Source organism: Hibiscus syriacus, unplaced genomic scaffold (assembly GCF_006381635.1).
Source record: "Hibiscus syriacus cultivar Baekdansim isolate YM2019G1 unplaced genomic scaffold, ASM638163v2 tig00110930_pilon, whole genome shotgun sequence".
In the NCBI taxonomy this organism is placed as follows: Eukaryota; Viridiplantae; Streptophyta; class Magnoliopsida; order Malvales; family Malvaceae; genus Hibiscus; species Hibiscus syriacus.
In genome coordinates, this window is record NW_024062917.1 from 844,665 (window position 1) to 867,157 (window position 22,493).

Consider the following 22,493-nt stretch of genomic DNA (forward strand, 5'->3'; position numbering starts at 1 on the left):
ATAAATTTGATAGACGTATGATTAATGTGATAGGAAGAAGGTAGGAAGCAAGCAAGGAGCGTGCATTGATTTAAATCATAATGGGTGGCTGCTTGTAGATGGGTAAGTCAAAACCTGCACGTTCATTTTGCTTAAATATTGCTAAACATGCCATGAATGCAAAGTTATATAAATAATCACACTAAGGGAGTAGTGCCACATATGATACTTAGAGTTTAAACACTTATACTTCAATAAAAAATGTATTGTGTTATTTGAATCGATATTTTGTGTATTATTATATTACTTTTAAGTTTTTATTAATATATTTAGTACTTATCAACGGTCTTAATCTAGATACAATAATGATATACAAAAGTTATAGTTTATGTATAATACTCACTAACGGTGTTATTCCAAATACCATAATAATGCCAAAAAAAAAATAGTTCATATATCATATTCGACATTTTGACAAAGTCATGTACCATATTGGGGATTTTAACAAAGTACATGTACCATATTAGCATTTTATTAAAGTTCAAGTACAAGGACTAATCTACATGGTGCTTGAATTCCAAATTTTTTGGTATAACAGTATTTTAGTTTTTTTTTTAATTTAAACTTTAGTTAGATACAACTTTTGTCCCTCTCCATTTTCAGATTTAAACGCTTAGGCCATCTCCGGCACTCATCTCTACTCTAAAGATGAAACAATAATTTATCTCCAGCACTGTCTCTACATTACCGCTAACTCTACTTTATTCATAATATTTAACTATTATAATATTGATTTTACAAATATAAAATAAAACTTATACATTTCTAATAAAATTTCAAGATAAAAAGCATAAATAAAACATTCATAAATAACATTGGGAAATAAAAATAAATAAGAAAATTACGATTCATAATAATAATGCGAAAACACATAAGTTACATAATTATATATTTTAATTCTCCGAATTAGAATATTCATTCCACAAATTAACAAAACAAAAAGAAAATAACAAAAGAATGTAAGAATAAAAAAACCAAAAATCAAAAGAAAAAAATAACATAGATACAGTGCAACGCCAGTTGTAACGTGCACTGTAGCCCGACGCCACAATCCAACATAACAATGGCGATGGGCTGGAGCATAGAATCATCTCCAAAGTGGAGATGAATACCACTCCAGCGATGCGCTGGAGATGACCTTAATAAATTATTATTTTTTGAGATAACACTATATTACTCCTTTAACACTCTTTCTTGATATTTGATAATGATGAATAGTATATTGTATGCGAATATTTATGACCTTGCCCTTGTATATAGATTATGATACATGCTCAATAGATTAAATTCTATTTTTGAGTTTAGTTTAATTTTTTTTATTAATTTAGGGTGATTATAAGATAATATATGTTTTAAAGATTCTCAATCATTTGACAATGAAAGTTTACACCATTACCGTCTTTGGTACTCAAATATGAGATCTTCAAGAATAACAATCAATCATTTAACCACTGAAGTAAATCGATTCGTACGAAGCTTAATTTAGATTTATTACGCTAAACTATTTATATATTCTGATTTTATTGACATAGTTCATATATTCTAGTTTATTAGTTCAAATTCGGTTAGAGTTGTATAATATTTAATGCAGTTATTCTTATCATTTTTTGAGTTATATTGTAAGTTGAAAATGAAATAAACATGAATGAAGAAAGGAGCAAATTACGGTAAACGATGTATTATACATATTGGGGTCCAACTCATGTATGTAGAAATGTGTAGAAAATGTCCAACTTAGGTATTGAAAAACAGAGAAAAGCCACACATCTCACGGCTAATTTGGTGCTACTTTAACATGATTACATGGCTCCTCCCCACCTCTACTTTTACGTATAAAAAATAAATCTTGGCAACCCCTTTTAAATGCGAATCTTGCGCTCTTCTTTTATTTAATGCTTGTGTTCCCCCCCCCCCCTCTACATCAAAACAATGGCTGGCTGGTTACTCTCTCTTTGCTTTACTCTGGTTTTCTCTCTGTGTGATGCCTCTCGGACGCCACCCGCTTCACCAGCACTCGATGGTAAATACTCAACTTTGCTACCCTAGCTGCTTTCTTTCGGACATTATGCTAATAACATGAGCTTTTTGTTCAGGATTTTTGAGGAACGGTAACTTCGAGAAAGCACCGAAGCAAGAGAAGCTGAACAAAACAGTGATCATGGGGAAATACTCACTTCCAGGATGGGAAATCGAAGGCCTGGTGGAGTTCGTATCGGGAGGGCCTCAGCCTGGTGGGTTTTACTTCCCTATTCCCCGTGGTACACATGCGGTGAGGCTGGGCAATGAGGCTTCCATCTCTCAGAATGTGGATGCGAAGCCTGGCTTCCTTTACTCCATCACATTTGGTGCCACAAGGACTTGCGCCCAAGACGAGATGCTCAGGATCTTGGTGCCTGGTCAAACCACCGACATCTCCATTCAGACCCTTTACAGCACCGATGGTGGTGACACCATGGCTATTGCTTTCAAGGCAACGGATAAGTCGGTGAGGGTCACATTCCATAACCTTGGGGTTCAAGAAGATCCAACTTGTGGACCTCTGTTGGACGCCATTGCCATCAAAGAAATGCCTCCTCTAACTTATACACCAGGTATTTTTTGAATAGTCTTTTGTTAAACGACGTATAGTGCAGCCAATCTGCTCACCTAGACGTTCTTATTCTTCTTTTATTTTTGGGTAGAAAATAGATAGATCCCATTAATTAGTGCATACTGATTTATTAATTGGATGCAGTTTTGTTTTGAAGGAGCCTCCCATTAATAAGGGGAAAATAAAAATAATAATAAAGTAGGTGTAGCTTGCCTTTTAACGAGGGAGTTTGAATAAATGTGCACTGTTCTAGTTTACTAAATACTAGAATTGATTAGAAAAGTAAGTCTATATATTTTCTAAAATTAAAGGTATAATGACATAATTAGTTTTAAATATTTATCTAAATAATCATTTTGACTCTTATTTGTTTAGAACATTTAAATTTGTAACATTTTAATTTTTGATTAAAATAATCTTCATTTGATGAAAATCGTTAATTGATGCTGACATAGGATATACACATGTGTTTAGTTAGTGATGTGACATATTATATCATCATTTAGATAACATGACACATGTGACATTATCACTTTGAATGATATAGTACATGTTATATCATTTTTTTTTGAAAACATAACATGCGACATGTCAACAATTAAACACAAATGAAAATATTACGTTAGTAATATGTGTTAACCGTTAATTAATTAATAATTTCTATCCAATATGATTTATTTTGATCAAAATTAAAATATTGAAGTTAAAATGCTTAAAAGGAAATAATATGGATAAAAGTGATCATTTAGATAAACATTGAATACTATTTTTGTCATTATGCAAAATTAAAACATACAGATGATTATACTAAAGATGCTTTTTCCGGGTAAGTTTTAATGTGGATTCGCATTTTAATCGTCATGGTATATTGAATATTTTATGTGCATAAATGACATAATATTTGATCCATATGGATACTGAAATCCGAATTCACCTAATTGACATCACAGGAAACTTAGTAAAAAACAGTGGTTTCGAGACAGGTCCCCATACGTTCAAGAACTACTCAACAGGGGTCCTCCTGCCTCCGCACAAGCAAGACAACATTTCACCACTCCCTGGATGGATCATCGAGTCCCTGAAGCCCGTAAAATTCATCGACAAGAAGCACTTCTCGGTCCCATCGGGGCTGTTCGCCATCGAAATGGTTGCCGGAAGAGAGAGCGCCATTGCACAAGTCATCAGAACAGTTCCCAACAAACTCTACACACTCAGTTTCACCGTAGGAGATGCCAAGAACAACTGCCATGGATCAATGATGGTCGAAGCCTTCGCCGGCAAGCAAACTCTCAAAGTCCCATACGTATCTCAAGGAAAAGGAGGATTCAAGACGGCAAGTTTTAAGTTTCAGGCAATCTCATCTAGAACAAGGATCACATTTTACAGTGCTTACTACCACACCAAGTTGGACGATTTCGGACATATGTGCGGGCCTGTCTTAGATGATGTCGAGGTTGTCCCCGTCTCTTAGTCCGAAACCACTCCGATCACGGCATCAACTAGTTTAATCAATACAGATATTCAAAGTACAAGTTTTATTTTGCATTGTGAAACAACTTTTTTTTCTGGGTTGAGTTGGGAGGTTTCTTATAACTTTTGAGTATGAACGAGTCATTGGAGATTAGTCATAGTAGCTTCTAATAACTTCATTAAGACTGTTTTTTACATGTTTAAGTTGCATTAGTGTGGAATCCATTATATTAGGGTCATTGCCAAGTTTATTTCTGCATCCATGAATGATGATTACGTTTCAATTACTCCCCCCCCCCTCACTTGAAGTCTAAAAATTTAATTAGTAATTAATAATTATTGGAAATTTAACTTTTATCCAACAATTTCTTTTGGTATTGTTTGTTTAACTGAAAACGGATTTTAGAAAATTTTCTTAAAATGAATTATATTTTCCGTAAAACAATGCATGGTGGATGACCGACAATTACAAAGCAAAGGGTTTTTAATTTTAAAATTTTTATGAACGAAATTACATTCCATAAATTTTTAAAGAGTGTTTCGGCTCATTCAAAAGGGAGGGGGGCTCAAGTTTGAGTCATCAATGTGAGCAAATATTTGCAAATTTAGAAACTTCTGGGTTTATTGTTCATCGATCAATGCCTTCGATCTTGTCTTCAACTTCAGAATACAACTGCCTCAACTTCTCAATATTCTCCTCCGAAGTTTCCCAGTAACCACGTCCGTTGGCCTCTAGGAATGTTTGCACCAACTTCCTGAATGAGTTGGGATTGGTGCTCATCAGCCGGTTCAACATGTTCTCGTCTTGAATGAAAGTCGAATTAGCCTCCTCGTAAACCCAGTTGTCCACTTGTCCCGAAGTAGCACTCCACCCTACCGTATTAGTAAGGCGCTTCTCGATTTCGCGAACTCCTTCATATCCACTGGACATCATTCCTTCGTACCACTTTGGGTTCAACAACTTGGTTCGTGCATCTAGTCGCACGGTTTCAGACAGAGTTCGAACCTGTTAAATTAGAGCAAAATATGATTTTTGAGGCGTATTAATGGTAATTAGAGCTGTAGAATCAGCCTAAAACCTGGCACGTATAGGAGACTATCCTATAACATTCAGAGAAATGTTGTGTGTTGCATACCTGAGCGTTCGCAGTCGTAGTGTCTGCAATATATGCACTCGGCTTCTTTCCATCCTTCCTTAGGTTTTGTACTAGATTTGTTGGATCGGAATCGAAGTAGTGGCTCACATCGGTGAGTGAAATTTCTGAGGAATCGAGATTCTGGAAAGTAGCTTCAGCTGTGCTTAGCGCCATCTCGAAGACTTTCCTTTTCTCGGTCATACCTGCACCTGGGGCATCACAGTCAAAAGCAAATGATTTCCTGCTCAAGTACATATCTTGGAGCTGTTTCTCATCATTCCATGAGGAGTTCTCAACAGCAAGGTTGACATTGGAAGAGTACGATCCTGAAGCGTTGGAGAAGACCCTTGTTGCAGCTTCTCTAACCTCGATTCCCAGGGCTTTGGCTTGCTCTAATGCGTGCTTCCGTACATAGTTCTGCTCCACTGGTTCATCTAATTCAGCTACCATCTTCACAGCTCGGTCAAGGAGGTTCATCTGTCAACTCAAATAGGAAATAAGAGAACGGAATGGTAAGAAAAGACACGGCAAATGGTAAGAAAAATATGACATCTAATCATGAATTACTGAATGCATATTTGAGACCACTTTAAACATACTAGGAGCAGTACCTGATTAATGAATAGATCTCTGAAAAAAACTCCGGAGCAGTTAACAACAACGTCAATCCTTGGTCTGCCAAGCTCTTCAAGGCTAACTGGCTCAACTCTGTTGACTCGACCAAATGTATCAGCCACCGGCCTTACTCCAATCATCCACAATACCTGAGCGAGTGACTCGCCGTAAGTTTTGATATTATCTGTTCCCCATAATACAAGCGCAATTGTCTCCGGATATTTTCCCCCATTGTCAACCTTTTGTCTTTCAACCAACCTGTCTACCACAATTTTTGCACTCTGCAATGCAGCTGCTGTTGGAATAGCTTGTGGATCCAATGCATGAATGTTCTTTCCAGTTGGCAACACTTTCGGGTTTCGAATAGGATCGCCACCAGGCCCAGGTTCAACGTATTTTCCCTCTAATGCTTGTTTCAGACTGCCCAACTCGTTATCAGCAACAATCAGCTTCAAACACTCCCCTAGGAACTCAAACAATACCCTAAGCTTTTCCTATCAGCACGGTAAAATTTGTTTCTGTAAGTGCTGAATCCAGCTCATTGATACCAAACCCGAGGATCGAGGTTAACTTATCAGCCACATCAACAACTTGACCCTTATTGTGGTTGTTCGCACAAAGGAAGAAATTGCCCCACGTGAGGCGTCAATAATTTGCCGCAGAAGCTCTACATCCTTCAAGATACCTTTGTCACTTCCTCTGTACACATCTTCTATGTTTCTTCCAACAGACTCAGCTAATATGGCTGGCAGTGACAAAATTCCATCTTCAGGTCGGTCTAAAGCTGCAATGTTCACCAAGTTGCGACTGCTTCCATAGCAGATGGAGGCTCACCGATAACATGAAGCCCACAGGGTAACAGTCGGGACTCAATCTCCATGATCTTGGAATACACTTTCCCAACAACAAGATCGCGTTCTTTCGCTGAAATTTCCTCTCCCTCTTCAGGAAGGTTTACATCCTTGTCAAGATTGCATTGTCTGGCCGTGCTGATGATCGAATTAACTATTTGTTGCCCACGACCCGAGTCTTTAAGGGACTGGTATGAGGAGATCAGCTCACTCAGTTGCTTAAGTCCCTTGTAGAGCCCAGCATTTTCAGCCGGAGGAGTCAGATAGCTAATAGTATTAGCATAACTACGACGCTTAGCTATCGTAGCTTCAGAGGGGTTATTAGCAGCATAATAGTAGACATTGGGAATGTTCCCAATAAGACTATCAGGGAAACAAACATCACTCATTCCCACCTGCTTTCCAGGCATAAATTCAAGGGATCCATGAGTACCAAAATGAAGAACAGCATCAGCTTTGAAGATCTTCTCAACAAAGGAATAGTACGCCGCAAATCCATGATGTGGGCTAGCTGATTTTGAGAAGAGTAATCGCATAGGATCCCCCTCGTAACCAAAAGTGGGCTGTACTCCAATGAAGACATTACCATACTGCTTTCCATACACCAAGAGATTCTCTCCATCAGAATTCAAATTTCCCGGAGGCTTACCCCAGTTTTCTTCCAAAGCAGGAGCATAAGGAGTGAGGTTCTGGTATTCACGGACGCTCATTTTATAAGCAACATTAAGGTTTGGGCTGTTAAATTGTGCCTCCTTGTCATGAATTACATCTTCAATTAAAGCTTCCGCAGTCTCTGGAAGACCTTCAACACTGTAACCATCTTTCTGAAGGTCTTTTAAAACCGAATAGATGGAAGCAAAAACATTGAGGTAGGCAGCGGTGCCAATGTTCCCTTTGTCGGGAGGGAAGCTGAAGACAGTGATTGCTAACTTCTTCTCAGTCTGCAGGGATAATACAAATACAATTACCATAACGAACAAAACCAAAAGAGCGCATGTGTGCTAATCGACTGTAATACACTGCCAATAGCAACAGAAGATTCTCCAGCTTTACCACATTGTAGGTCATGGAATGTGAAGAAAGAAAACAGGATATTGTAGTTTCAATCATTATCAACATCAACACATCTAAGCAGGATGGCCTATTGAAGATGTATATGCATATGCATAGTAATTAAAGATACCTTTTAGATTAAAGGCTGAACAGTAGATTTAATAAGTGTCATAAGTGGATCAGATAGACATTGTATCCTTAGTCATTAAATACACACACACACATATATATACTCCCTAGACTCATAAAGCTATTTGGTTTGGAGCTATGCTCTCATGGAAAACAGTTACCTTTGATTTCCTTTCAACTCAGCCCACTTGATAGCTCTAGTGCAAAGCTGTTCCACCCTCTTGTGAAGAGCATGGGATTTCCTGAAATCAAAGTCAAAGCACCATTTTATTTAACTCCTCATTAACCAAAACTATGCACCTAAAATCAAACAAGTTCAGACAATAAAAAGGCAAAACGAAACATTAAGTATGAGTAGTAACAAAAAGGGTAACTTCACTTGCCTGTTCTAGGATCACGGCCAGAGAAAACTATAGGTTCCATGCCTCCGTCAAGCTGGAAGGGCCACTTGGAGAGCTACTTGAATAGGATGTAGTCCCAAAGTACTGTTTAGCCACTCCTCGGTTGTTTGGAAAACCAAAGGCAGTGCAACAATGTAAGGAACATCGAGCTTCATAAGTGCCTCAACGGCCCTTGGATGGTCCTGCCTAGCCGGTCCACCGACTAGAGCAAAGCCTGTCAATGAAACCATGAGTTCACCATTGGTTTCTTGGTAACTGGATCGATCAAGAACCTTTCAACTGGTCCAGAGAAATCAAGTCCACCGGCGAAAATTGGTATCACTTTTGCCCCTTTTGCCTCTAACTCCATAATCACAGCTACATAGTGGCTCTCATCACCGGTAACAAGTGACTCCTTTGCAAAACCAATCCAAATCGGTGCGCCAGCCCCCTAAGCTTCTCGTCAACATCCCTTCTCGTACCATACCAATTCAAATACTCCTTCACATCATATGCAAGGAGCCAGCGGGTGCCAAATTCCACTGTCTAAGAACAAAACTGGGTCAGAATAGTCAACCTTTGTCCCTTTGAGTGCAGGCACATAAGAGCTAGAAATCATTTTCAAGAAATTCTGAGATTATCAGGTGAACCACCGAGCCAAAACTGGAGACTCAATATGTAAAGCCTAGCATCTTGTGCCTTGTCACTAGGCAAGTATTTCAAAACCTTAGGCAATGTCCTCACTAGCTTCAACATGCTATCAGCAAAGCCTGCTCCTTGCTTTCTCTTGAATAGCTGGAAAAAAGGACTCTTCGATTGACCAAGCTGTGACATGCTAAAAGAACCCAACTTGTTTAGCCTCATCACTTCAGGCATTGAAGGGAACACCAAAACAGCATCAAGCCTATCCCTTTCTTTCTCCACTGCAGCCTTCACTTTCAGGGCAAGCTCCTCAACGAAAATCAAAGACCCAATAAAGATATTTGCGTCTTCGAGATCGTTGCAGAAGGTTTATAAGTATTTTCATCTCTCTAAGCTCCTCCACCAAGTAGCCAACGACTTCAAATGAAGCAAAGCCGGAGTTTTGGTTCAAGGACAGGACTGCGCTTGAAAGGGAAGACTGGTACTGCGCTTCCAGGACAACATAGACAATTTTGACAGTGGGGAGATTATTTTGTTCTCTGGCACAATTCTACGAACTTCTGGGGTTGTTTGAGTGAAAAGGCCATTGCCAACACATTTTACTTTCAAGGAAGATTTCGAGTTGGGATTGTTACTTTTTCTTGGGAAGAAAAGAGTGAAGAAAAAAGCGTTTTTGAGAAAGAGAAGAAAGGTGATCAACCTTGGAAGCTGACAGAGTGAAGGGTGAAGAAACAAGAGAAGCCATTCTCGGTAGTCACAACCAAAAACAGAGCACTCTCGCTTACAAAGAAGAGAAGGAGATTCCTTAACTAAAAGAAGAAAGGAATTTTGGGTTATTGCTGCTCAAGCTTGAGCTTCTTCTCCTTCTTCCTTCTGGGAACCGAAAGGTTTGCCGGTTTTATATTTTTTGTGTGGACTGGGGGATTTTGAGAATTGGAAAAAATGTTTTCTTCTTTAAGGTTAGTGGTAGAAGGAGCAAACACGTGGCAAACTGGGTTTTTAGTAGAGATTGCATTTGTGAGGTTGAGTTTAGGAGAGGAGAGAGAAAAAGAGTGTGAGAGTTTATCTATCTATTTGGATTCCGACGATGGAGTTTGCTCAAATCTGATTGGCTGATTTGGATTTCTAAAAAAAAAAACAAGATAGATAGATAGAAGGCGAGAGAGATGTGATATTTGATTCAGAAAATGTGATTGTAAAAGATTTTTTATTTTCATTTTCATGTGAACATCAAGATAAATGAGAGATTCACAGTGAATAAGGAAACTGATATTTTTCTTTTCTTTTCATTCTCATTTTATGATAACGGCAGCAGCTATGCATACTCTCCCTCAACTTCCCTCCTTGATAATATTTAATGTTAATTGTACTTCGAGAAAATTTTCGTAACAAAAATCTTGAGAAAATATTAATCTGTCTCTACACAAATTTTTTTGGAGATTTCTTTCGCAGTGAAGACATTAAGGGAACATCAGTTTTGTCTTCGCACATAAGACCTTAGATCTCATCCATAGTTAAGATTCCAGGAGAATATCTCCAAATATAAAAAAAATTACAACTATTGACACGATCTACATATCCCTAATAAATTCTATGAATAATCATCATAATTTACGTCTGTTATCATATTAAAGTAACTATAAAATCTCTTAACTAAAATTGAGATAAAGAATTAGAATCATTTTTTTCATTTCTCCTCTACCTATTCACAGAGAGGGAATCTAAACGGTCCAACATCACATCACCACTAACTAAGATTCTTTACTAAAGATAAAAAACATCAACACTGACATGACTTATTTGTTATCATCAACAATGCAAACCTTGATTGAGAATTGGATTGACAAGTTGTCGGACTTTCTAACCTTGCTTTCTCGTTTCTTGTTTTCTCTATTAGGGTTGTAAATGAGTGAAACCGAATTTAAACTCAGACTCAAAAAAATGTAAAATTGAGTTTGTCTCGAATACTTATGAGTTTAAAATTATCAAGTTCGAATCAAACTCAAAATAAAAAATTAAAGCTCGACTCGAGGTCAAAAAAATTTGAACTCGAAATATTTTCAAACTTAGTTCGATTGAAGCTCAAATTAAGTACATGAAAGCCTTATATTGTATTTTTTTTAAAAGACATAAATATTAATATCATTAATAATTTAATTTAAAAATCTTAAAATTTAGTATATTATTCTTTCGAGTTGCTCACGAGCTTTGCGAGTTGGGTATCAAGTAGCTCGTTTGAATTGTTAATAATTCGAGTTGCGTTTGAGCTCGAGTCAAATTCATTTGATTCAAGAATTAACCGAACTTTGATCAAGTCAATCTCAAGTAGCTCACGATTTATCTGGTCTCATTTACGGTCCTACTTTCTACACTAGCCCCCAAAAAAAAGTTACCCTCCAAGAAGTAGCTAAAAGATAACAAAAGAGGCATATTCTTGCAACATCTAGGCCACAAACCATTCAAGGAGATTACTAGTGATTATTATACCTCAAGTATGCATGCATGCTTCTTGAATCACTTGCATGCCACTATCAATTGTTTTTAATCAAATAAAAGTTTGTAAGATCCTTAGAGGATTCTAGCATTGTTTGTTTACAAATTCCACCACACATTTCCAATTTATGAGTTAGAACATCCGAATGAATCTTTTCACCTACACAACCATCATGCATGCACCTACATGTGCAGAACCTGAATTGTTAGGAAGCATGCTACACTCCATCGGATTCTATAGTAGAAGCACACGTTTCTAATATTTGAATCAGAACATCAAATGAATCTCTTCATCAACTTTTGATTTAAAATTGCTTACAGATTTACACATTTTCTTGAGTAGTCTAGAGTGGTTTTAATGTAGTATCTGTTCAAAACTTTTTACCCATTGACAATGCACACAAACTTGCAGACCCAAGTATATAGAAACATTAATGGTAAGTACTATAATATTCTGTGGATGTCGTAATATTTGATGGGAACCAGTGAGGCGCTTACATTGACAACATGCTAAGATAGTGTATGAAACGCAAGAAACAAATTATTAAACTCTGGGTTTGATTGCCTTGCAAGGTAAAGTTGTATAGATTAAAAGAAAGTGGTAAACTTAGAGTTAACTAATTTTTGCAAGTGCTGAACAGTTAGCAGATGCAATGCAACAGCCCCTGCCCTACATTTTAATGGAATCAGCTGAGATATGAAGGATATTTATTCCACCCAAAAGTTTCATACTTGTTTCTTTTCTTCTTTTTTTACCTTTACTAAGCAGGGACAGAGGTGGTATCTCTTGCTCTTCCAAGAGGAAGATTCATTGGTCTCCACTTGCACTTGGTAATCACGTTCCAAAACTATTCTTAATCCCAAATCTTTACCAAACGGAAGGCCATGCATCATTGCTAAAGCTTTCACAGCAAAAACGGAGTTCACCGGGGAAACGAAACAGTTCCTGCAATACGATCCCAAAATTTCTCCTTCACTATCCCGAATCACAACTTCTGAACATACTGTCGTGTTTCGAGGTATGGATTGTGCATCCACGTTTTTTTTAGTTCTATCTGAACCGGAGGGGACCAGTGCACTTCATCTCATCTCTGGGGTTTGAGTGGCTCAAAGAAATCAATAAGATTCCCAGTTATTCTAGCACCTCTTGTTATTCTAGTAGCTTTTAGTCCTCATAGCAGAAGCTGGTCAAAGAGGAGGAAAGGGCTTCACTGCATATAAAAAATAGATAAGGGGCTTAATGGATCTCCTTGTCTCAACGCTCGTGATGGTTGGAAACTGTCACTAACCATCTCATTTAACTATCGCCAAGGACACACGTGATGGTCGGAAACTGTCACTAACCATCTCATTTACAACTATTGCCAAGGACGAAAGCAAAATTCTATATTAGGAGTGAACTTATAAAATAAGTATATAAGTATGGAGAACTTATAAAATTTTAGGAGGACAAACATGTTTTCAATAGAAAATACAAAGAATATGTAAAACATATAGGAATTTGAAATTTTTAGAAGGACGACTACCGCATCCACCCCTCTAGGTCCATTTTTTATCGCATATGAGATTGAGGATAGACACTCCATTATGCGTTGAATCCAACCATCTAAGGTCATTTTGTTTGGTACTAAATCAAGGAAACGTCACTCCACCCTATCATAAATAAACCTTGCTCATCTCAAGATTAAGAGGAAAAGACTCGTACCAGCCAACATGCTTACTTTAGAAAGGTTGAAGCAACTTGTACGCAACCAGAATGTTATCTATAATTCGATGCCCAAACACAAGTGCACTCTATGCCTTATCAATACATATACGTAAAATAAGAACCCACACAAACACAATTTTTGCAGGCTTGTATAATTCCTCGAGCTATATGGACAAATCAAGAATTTTAACACTATCAAAAACCAGAAATATACTGACAATGTTGCTTTAAAATTGTTGTTTTCCTTCAATTTTGGGAGGCTTGTGGCAAACAACATATAACTGCACAGAAACAAATTTGTACAGCAGCTGTTTTAAGTGTTCCAAGGCTCTGCATCAAAGATGCAAGTCCTAAGATTTTAGGTACAAGTGCCACCATATCAAGAAATCCGAGAAATAATTCCTCAAGCTGTGCTTCACCAATTACCATCCCGTGCTTTTGACCAAAACTTCACTCGTCAAGTCCTGTGGTAGATATTACCACATCAGCAGCTTTGATCGCCATACTCGTTCAGTTGTGCAGATTCATCTAGATACGCACATTCACAAGAGCGAGTTAAATAAACTCTAAGTAAGAGCCCCAAACAAATTGCTTCAAATAATCATATTAATCCTACATCAAAAACTTGATCAACACTCATCAAATGTCAGACAAACTAGTAGCTATGCATGAGAAAGTAACGAACGCAGAGAACATGCAGTCCATGTACAAGTCATTATACAAATTACGAATGCAATAATCTTTCTTCCTTGACTGATTCATAAATGTGGTTTTATTTTTGGTACGAACAGAAAAAAACTCATCTAGCAGATTTCTCAGTTATATATTAAACTCATTTTCCAGCCCCCATGAATTTCCTCCGGTTCACTCAAAAAGTTAAGAGTTTATACAGTCTTTCCGTTGCCTGACTAGCAGTTTAAAACAAAGGAAAGGGACTCCGAAATATCAAAACAAGAAAAATAAACTGCAGGCAACAGGCAGAAGACTAAGAACAAAAAGGAAGCTAAGTATAGCCGATGCAATGCCTCAACAAACAGCCTATCACTTTAAGAATCAGCTAGGAACAAAACATATTACTCTCAGATGGATTAATCTTCTACATGCTCTAAACCAGATAGACTTCATGTATAAGTTTTGAGTTAGATAATATTCAGTATTAACCCATTGGGAATGAAACAATAACTGATATGTATATATTTGATATATAGTTTCCAGCACAGTACCTTCGGCAACTATGGGTTCATATGGAGGAGGTTGAGCAGTCCAGTTCCCTTCAGAATCTTTCATGTGTCTTCTATCAGATGCAAAGTGACAAAGGAAAAAGGAGCATGCACTACCCGAAAAAAACCTGATATAATATATATGTATATAATGAGGGTAATAGAAAAAGGAAGTTTCTCAATAACTATGCGAATTCATGCTTAGACTGTAAACATACTACATTAATCAGCACATGATGTATCAATTTCCTGTGCTTGTTTAGAATTGGCAAATGGAAAAAGGGCAGAAACAAAATGTTGTAAAGTCTCCAACATTGTGCAATTACATGAAATGAAAACCATAAAGCCTCACCAGAATGCTTCTAGAACTCTATACAAAACACTAAACAAATGGTAATGTTTTAATTACAGGTTGATTTTGGATAAGACTATCATGACTAGGATGTTTCGAATACAACTAGAAGAATATAATTTCTGGAAGCACAGATATTCCAATAAAACTATAAAAGGGTAAAGAAAACTATAATGATCAAAAATAATATAAACCAGAGCAAGCAGAGGCACAAAGGTCAGCTTAGTGATATCAACATTCTTAAAATTAATGTTAAAGTTGAATTTCGACCTAAACACTGTGGAATGATGACAGCCTCCTTTAGCAGATGCCATATGTCTGCATAAGGGAAGTATACAGTATAATAAATAATAAAGAGCTTCCCCAAAATCTCCTAAAACTGCATATGTACTCTGTGATATGTGGCTTCAAATTCTATCTTAGCACTTTGTCCTAACTCGTAACACCAATATTTAAGATAAAAATCAATCACCGGAGGTTTTACGAGAAATAGATTTCACAGTTCCATCATCAGATTATATCTAGGTACAAGGCAAAAGAAGAAAAAAAATGACGAATAATTCGATATAGTACTGCTCCAACACAAATTATTAGTAAATACCATTCACTTGTTCTGTCAAATACAGGTATTGAACAACAAAGGGTATCCTCTACAAACATTAGCAGCAAGAAACTAAAATTTACATCACCTCTGAAACTCTGAAAACAGCTGAAAAGATGGCCGAAAGTTTCAGACACATAGGTAGCTAAAGGACAAGGAAATGGAAGACTTGAATCCAAGTCCCATATTAAATGAGTATCACCATCTTTCTTCCTCTAAAGAAGGAAAAGAAAACCAATCAATTACAGTTACAGTAACTCATGAAATGATCCTAAATCTTGTTTGAATGAGAACAAAATTCACTAGATTAAATCACACTATGAAGACTCAGCTCTCGCCTGACACAAATAATGATAATCCCAGAGAATTACACCATCTGCTCTATTGCTACCTTTTGATGCCACAGTGGAATCTGCAAAGTTTTCATGGATAACATCAGAAAAACATTCATGAAACTATAAACAAGGCAATCAAGTTAGAATTAGAGTTGTAACAAAAAAAAAGGCCACTAGGACCATTTCACAGAAGCAGCACTTCATAATTCCCATGTCCTATATATTCCCCAATTCGCAAATGAAGAAACAACTATTCATTGGAAAAGCTCAACACAATTACTGTTTACAATAACACGCTTCAGTATTTCAGCATCATACTTTATCCAAAGTATAATCTCATTTTTTTCCAAACGAAAAATAAAGTAAAAGAACTCAAACATTTTAACATGCTATGATGTAAAATTTGGATATTCTCTAAAAGAAAGGAAAACCCCCAATTCACAAAATGTATTATTCATAGGAATAATTTTTACAGATAGGTTCACTACAACTTTAACATGCAATAATGCAAAATTCATGCATTTCTAAAAGAGAAAGAAAAACCTAATATCCCAATTGGATAAGCAGTTCCAAAGAAGTGACAAAGCTAAGAAAATGGGAAAAGATATACACGCCTGTTTATTGTCATTGGAGATGAAAACGACAAAGAGATCAGATCCCTGAGCATCGGCTATCCCGGATGAACAAAGTTTCTTGCAGAGGAAATACACGTTTTCCTCACTGGAAGCACACCAAGTTGATATTTCAGGATAAATTATAAAACATGAAAGAGTGGAGTAAGGAAAGCAAGAAATAAAGAGAAAAGAAAAAACCAGTAAAAAGGAGTATGATCGAAGTCAGAAGCGTTCAAGGAGTTTTGGCTGCAAATGCAATTCCGAAGTCGTCATTCCGCTCTCCGTCGTAAACAAATTTACAGCTTTCCTTGTAAAAGGAAAAGGAAAGTGTTGAAATGCTATGCGTATGATTTCGCAATCTAAAAAACAATAGTTAATTAATTTAGCTCTAAAAATTGTTCGTGGGCATCACTAGCTATCAAGTCTGTTTTGATTAATAAAATTGTTAGTCTTATTGTCAGTAAATATTAGTGATGTGATTTGACGATAACATAATGTTTATTAAAAAATAAAAAAAAAAAAATTTATTAAACAAATACTTAGAAAAAAAATCAAAATTAAATCTAACACCTTAATTTCATTGAAATAAATAACAAAAATTCTCATTACTCAGAAAAGTTGTTTTTGTCCCCCAAAAACTTTATAATTCGATCGTCTTTAACAAGCACAACAGGATACCTAGAGGAAACATATGGTTTATTGTGGTTTGCAGATGTTTAATGAAATGAATAGCCGTGATATAGAGAAGATAAATATATTCCGGGGATGTTTAGCATGATTCATAGGCGTGATGGTTGTGACGGTAGCGTTCCTAGTGGTGATAGTTGAGTACCTTGGAACATTTGCCAGCACTGTGCCTCTGAGCTGGCAACTGTGGGTATTTTGCATCTAGTTAGGTCAGTTAGCTTGATTGTTGGTGTGATTCTCCAGTGCATCCCTGTCGGAAGCTCAGATGTTTAAGCCAAAGCACCACGATGGCTATGATGCACTTCCTACTGGTCCAGAGCTTGCATGAAATTTGCCCCCCAAAACTACACTAACATTTCATTTTCTCAGGCTTTTACTTGAATTCATCTGTTCACACATTTTGTTTGATTCCTAAATTGTTACTCTTACCTATCCTTTCACCCCCACCTCAAGTTTTTACTTCATTATAAATCAATTGAATTTTATTTGAATCTTTTCTTGAATTTTTTAACGAGTTTCTTTTTTAAAAATAATCATATCAACAAATTTAATGTGACTCATGCCAATTAAACATAATTGATATGATTTTTTTTTAAAATAAAAGCTTACCTGATTAATATTAAAAATGGAAGGTCATTTGATTTTTAGTATATACTTAGAAAGGTCAAGAAATCTTTGGAGAAAGATTATTTTGAACAGCTTAGGGGAGGATATTACCCAAGTTCAAGGCAAGATTGCATAAGAATATAGCATCCAATACAAGGCAAGATATGCATCCCTCTCCCATGCTACAATCACCAAGAATCTGCCCTTTAAATTTCACTATGCTCTTCATGCAAACATAACTCTCACAGGTCGACTAAAGAGAATATCAGCAAAATGCGATGAATCGTTTATCTAAACTACGCTTTGCTTCTCCATAAGCAACAACACCAAGGACTGTTATAGTGTAACCACCAATGCCCATAACTGTGACAGGATTTCTGAACAGGAGGATTGAGATGACAACCGCCACAGCACCTTTTGCATTGCCCAACACCTGGTCACAAATATCACATTCCAGTTGAGGATGAGAAAAAGCAAGAACAATGTGAAAACACATTGCTCCTATTATTGTAGGAGAAATGCAGAAGAGGAATGTCCACTTAATGACCAGCTTTTGATTTAGCTTTCAGCTATATAGATATTGTGAGGAAATGCTTATGATTGTTTTTCTACGTGCGTCCACAGCTTGGGATTCCCTTCCTGGTCACTAGAGATTTTAAAGTAAGTAAGCTATTCTTTGAGTCCCGACCCTCACACTCGATCATTAGAGAAGGCATGAATCTGGACTCTGAGATCCCTTAATATATCCAATAAAGGATATCCACCTATGCAACAAAAAGCTTTATTGAAAGCAGAGTATGCATGCATTTATTGGCTAGGCACTGCCTTTACAGACTACAAACTGATGCTTGTCGATAAACTTGTATAACCTACAGGCTTTAGCAACATTTCAGCCGAGTATAAATGATGGTGAAAGCAATTGATAAAAGCAGTTACTGGTATCACTTTAATCAGATTTTTACGAGCTTTAGTTTAGTGCTGAAGGTCAATATGTACCACTATGATCCATACAATATACATTAAACAATTAACTAGAGGAAGGAAGAAGATATCGAACCTGTAGTTAAGCACTTGTATGTTTAGTCACCAAGAAGTTTGACAAGTTAGCCGCATATGCCATTGTTGAATTAATGAAAGAAGCAGCCACATGTATCTATGTTGTCTTCCAAGTGATAACGTGACTTCTAACACATTGGGCTCCATTATAAGTACTGCAGGCACTAAAACGAGAACTGCAATTGGGGACATATAGAGTAGCAAATTCATCGAGTTCAACTTTTCTCTGTAACAATGAACAAACAGCAAAAGCAGGTCTGTTAAGGGAAAGCCAAATAGAAATGCTTGTAGGATAAAAGAGAGAGATATTATGCGGTCGCTGGGAGAGGAGGAAGCAGAAACATTAGATATCCTTAACTTACTTTGAGATGAAAGTAAAAGCCTTTGCACTTATGCATGAACACTTAGTTTGATGAGGGGGTTTTTCACATTAGAATAAAGGGAATTAAAACAACGATATTATTATAAATCATGACCAATAGAAATTGAAATAGTAGGAAATAATCAAGGTCTAAGTTTTGCTGCTCTGACTAATTGTTTAAGCTGGAACTTGGAGGTGAAGGGTATGTAAAATGCAAGGTTTTTTCTTGTTATCAACAATTACAAAGACCCCTTTTGCTCTAATTTCATTTCATTTATGGTAAATATCAATGAAGCAAATGTGATAATCAACAAGCAAAGACATTTACACAGAAACTAATGGTGGGAAGTTTTCTTTTCATCCAGTGTTGACATATCCTCTTTGACAGAAAAGCTGGCTACCGTCCCTGAGGTCCTACGTTTAAGAAGGGAGGAGTAAATCCTATCCGTTGGGTATTTAGGCCACTTATTCTCCCATAAAACAGGCTTTCAAAAATTTCCTCCACTTAACCTGTTTTCCCCCAAAATACAATTTCTGTAAGGACAAATGGAAGAAATGCCCCGACATAGCGGGCAGGAGATAGAATTCAACAAAGACATAAAATGACAGTTCATTCTTTAAATGATTGAAATATCAACAATGCCAGTGAAAAATCACTTTAATAGCACCATTTGGCTACATGACCTGTCACTAGCAGGAACTCTAGGCAACTTAACTTTGGTGCACAAAGTGATTGTTTCACCTCATACTGCCTACACGGGAACTCCCCACTTCTCAGGGGAAACAAAAGGCAAAACAAACACTATATGCTCCGATTTTGTGGGAGCTACACATCAAACACATAAAAAATATGCCTTCTGCAAATAATGAGCTATAAAAAATACAATTATACCCTTCAGAAGAAAGCAGAATGCCCTGAAGAAAGATTTGAAGGCCCTTGCGGCAGTTGCACTTATGCACATAATGAATCCAAACCAGTGAAAACCTGGTTCACCCTGCCACAAAATTCATTAACCAAATAAGTTCTTAAAAAGAAATAAAGGTACTGTAGAACTGCTGAAAGTGCTTAGATTTTGAAGAACAGATTGAAGGCCCTTGCGGCAGTTGCACTTATGCACATAATGAATCCAAACCAGTGAAAACCTGGTTCACCCTGCCACAAAATTCATTAACCAAATAAGTTCTTAAAAAGAAATAAAGGTACTGTAGAACTGCTGAAAGTTGCTTAGATTTTTGTCTCTTTCCATGTTAACAAATCAAGATTTGAATGACAGGGTTTTCAAGAAAAGTTCATTTTCCTCGTATTTTTTTAGCATGAACTGATGACAAGTAGCAAAGAGCACACAACTTATTTTGGAAACTTGACTAAACACATTAATAAAGGACTTTGGAATGAAGCATTGATTAGTGTATTTAAACATTAAGGTAATTTCATTCTGGAGTAGCCAACATAGGCAACAGCTATGCTAACAGAAAAGTATGACTATGAGCACTAAACTTGCCTTTGCCTCCAAAAAACAGTTTAGTGTTGTCCACAGTGAGCCTATTTACTTCTGTATCTTTTTTTTTTCCTTTGCAGAAGATTGGAAGGAGGGAGACAGGTGTGTGGAACAACTAAAAAATGTTGCAACAATAAGTTCTACTAGATCAATAGTCAATTATACTTCATAGAAATCATTGCTGGTAAACAGAATGGAGGCCTCTAGCCTGTTTGCTTGATTATTCCTTCTTGCTATTCGTTTCCTCCTCTAGAAATATAAAATCTCAAACTAGTTTGCTTGTATGATCTACGAATCTCAAGCTACACAGTGGATAGGGCTAATCACTATGCAGTCAATATCTCTAATAAATATACTTCGCTCCTGATTATGTCAAAACTTCTATCAAAAAGGAAGTAATTTACACCTTCACTGCACACCTACTGCAGAATATCATAATCATATTGAATTACCCTCTGAATGGCTTAGTGCAGGAAAAATTTTACAGTTAAAGTTCTCGGCCTAAGTAAATACGATAAGACTATATCTATAGTTATTATCACAAGGGCGTAAAAAACCATCCTCAAACATATACACATTAAACAAGTGCAATCCATAACTGAGTTCTGTGACACCACCTGCGTAACTTAAGCATAACCTCACCAACATCCACTTTTACTTCAGATTGAATAAATTTCTATAGTTTCAAGATATCCAGCTTCCTAGTTGCAACTTGATGCTGACAACAACAAATGTAAAAGCTACAAATATTTTGCTGGTTCTAATTGCTTCAACTTCTGAAAATAATTAATCATCTATGACAATATGGGATTATTGATAAAAACATTGACTAACGCATTACCATTGTTAATCTGTCGCAGTTTTATTATACACTCATGATTTATGCAGTCAGAGGTCAAGACATACATTCACAGCTAATTCTCATGGCCAAATAACATTAAATCAATTTCAGATCTATAATCTAATCACCTCATACACATTACAAAAAAACATAATTATGTAAATAATCTCTAACCAAAAATAAAAATAGAAACTTTCGTCTTAACACCAAAAGATCCAAAAAGGAGGATAAAGAAAAACATACCCCGCTAGCAATGACAACCCCAGCAACAACAGGTACAAGAGCAGCATAAGTAAACCAAGCTTCTCTCTTGAAAGTCATCAGGTAAGCAAACAAGGCAGTGAAAAAGGGTGTGGTAGCACCAACAGCCTGGTTAAAAGACACAGGGAGGTATCTTAAAGAAATGTTACCTCCAACAACTGAACCACAAAAGACAACACTTAAAGCTGCAATCTTTAAGAACTGGGGCCTGGATTTGATAGGTTGGGAAGGGACAAGTTTCATGAAAACAACAGAGATGTAACTGAGAAAAGCACAAGCTGACATGTGACACATTGTTAAGAAGATTGGGAATCTGAAATCATAGTTGGAAAGTAAGAATTTATTTAAGAGAAGAACTCCAATATTTGCGGAGTACCATAGGATTATAAGCGAAGCTATGAAAAGGGTTTGCTTTTTCGTTGACAAAGATGATGATGATTGCTGGGTTGATGACATTTTTGGAAATTTGAAGGGTGGAAGGGAAAAGAGCTGGATCTATTGTTGATGTTAAAGAAGAAGAAACTGTTATTTGAGTTTCAATGGAAATCTTTGATTTTGTTTTTGTAGGTAAACTACATAAATAGCAATAATATTTGAGTAATTTTCTTTTTTATCTAATGTTGTTTTAAAAATAATGATTTGATCAGTGACATTGTTAATTTGTAATAAATCAGTCACCGACCGTTAACAAATATTACTATAAGTAACGAGATGCTGATGTGGCACGTTAAATCAATTGATATTGTACCGTTTTACAATACAAGACAACCATGTTGAAGGGTGTTCATTCGATTAAAATGATGGCCGACCTAACCGAAATACCCTTAATCAAATTAAATAAATTTTTTTCTTTAATCGTTAATCGAATTGAACTTTTTTTTGAAAGTATTAATCGAACCGAATAAATTTTGGTTAATTCGGTTAATTTTCGAATTAATCAAAAAAATTTAGAAT

At 36.4% G+C, this 22,493-nt stretch overlaps 1 protein-coding gene and 3 pseudogenes across 1 annotated transcript; 1 reads left to right on the forward strand and 3 right to left on the reverse strand.

Moving 5' to 3' along the window:
- Window positions 1-1,960: 1,960 nt before the first annotated feature.
- LOC120146559 lies at window positions 1,961-4,254 on the forward strand. The gene is made up of 3 exons (XM_039160085.1): window positions 1,961-2,059; window positions 2,133-2,630; window positions 3,580-4,254. The coding sequence occupies exons 1-3, from the start codon at window positions 1,969-1,971 to the stop codon at window positions 4,098-4,100; spliced, it is 1,110 nt and encodes a 369-aa protein (XP_039016016.1). The 5' UTR covers window positions 1,961-1,968; the 3' UTR covers window positions 4,101-4,254.
- Window positions 4,255-4,565: 311 nt separating this feature from the next.
- Window positions 4,566-9,774, reverse strand: LOC120146621 (annotated as a pseudogene).
- Window positions 9,775-13,924: 4,150 nt separating this feature from the next.
- Window positions 13,925-17,116, reverse strand: LOC120146674 (annotated as a pseudogene).
- Window positions 17,117-17,628: 512 nt separating this feature from the next.
- On the reverse strand, window positions 17,629-22,035 carry LOC120146620 (annotated as a pseudogene).
- Between the last annotated feature and the right edge of the window lie 458 nt (window positions 22,036-22,493).

What these genes read in the sequence shown, in the direction of transcription:
- LOC120146559 (XM_039160085.1), top strand. Translation starts at nt 1,969, where the DNA reads ATGGCTGGCTGGTTACTCTCTCTTTGCTTTACTCTGGTTTTCTCTCTG. An exon ending in CGCTTCACCAGCACTCGATG is followed by an intron (nt 2,060 to 2,132) that starts GTAAATACTCAA and finishes CTTTTTGTTCAG; the next exon opens with GATTTTTGAGGAACGGTAAC. An exon ending in TCCTCTAACTTATACACCAG is followed by an intron (nt 2,631 to 3,579) that starts GTATTTTTTGAA and finishes TTGACATCACAG; the next exon opens with GAAACTTAGTAAAAAACAGT.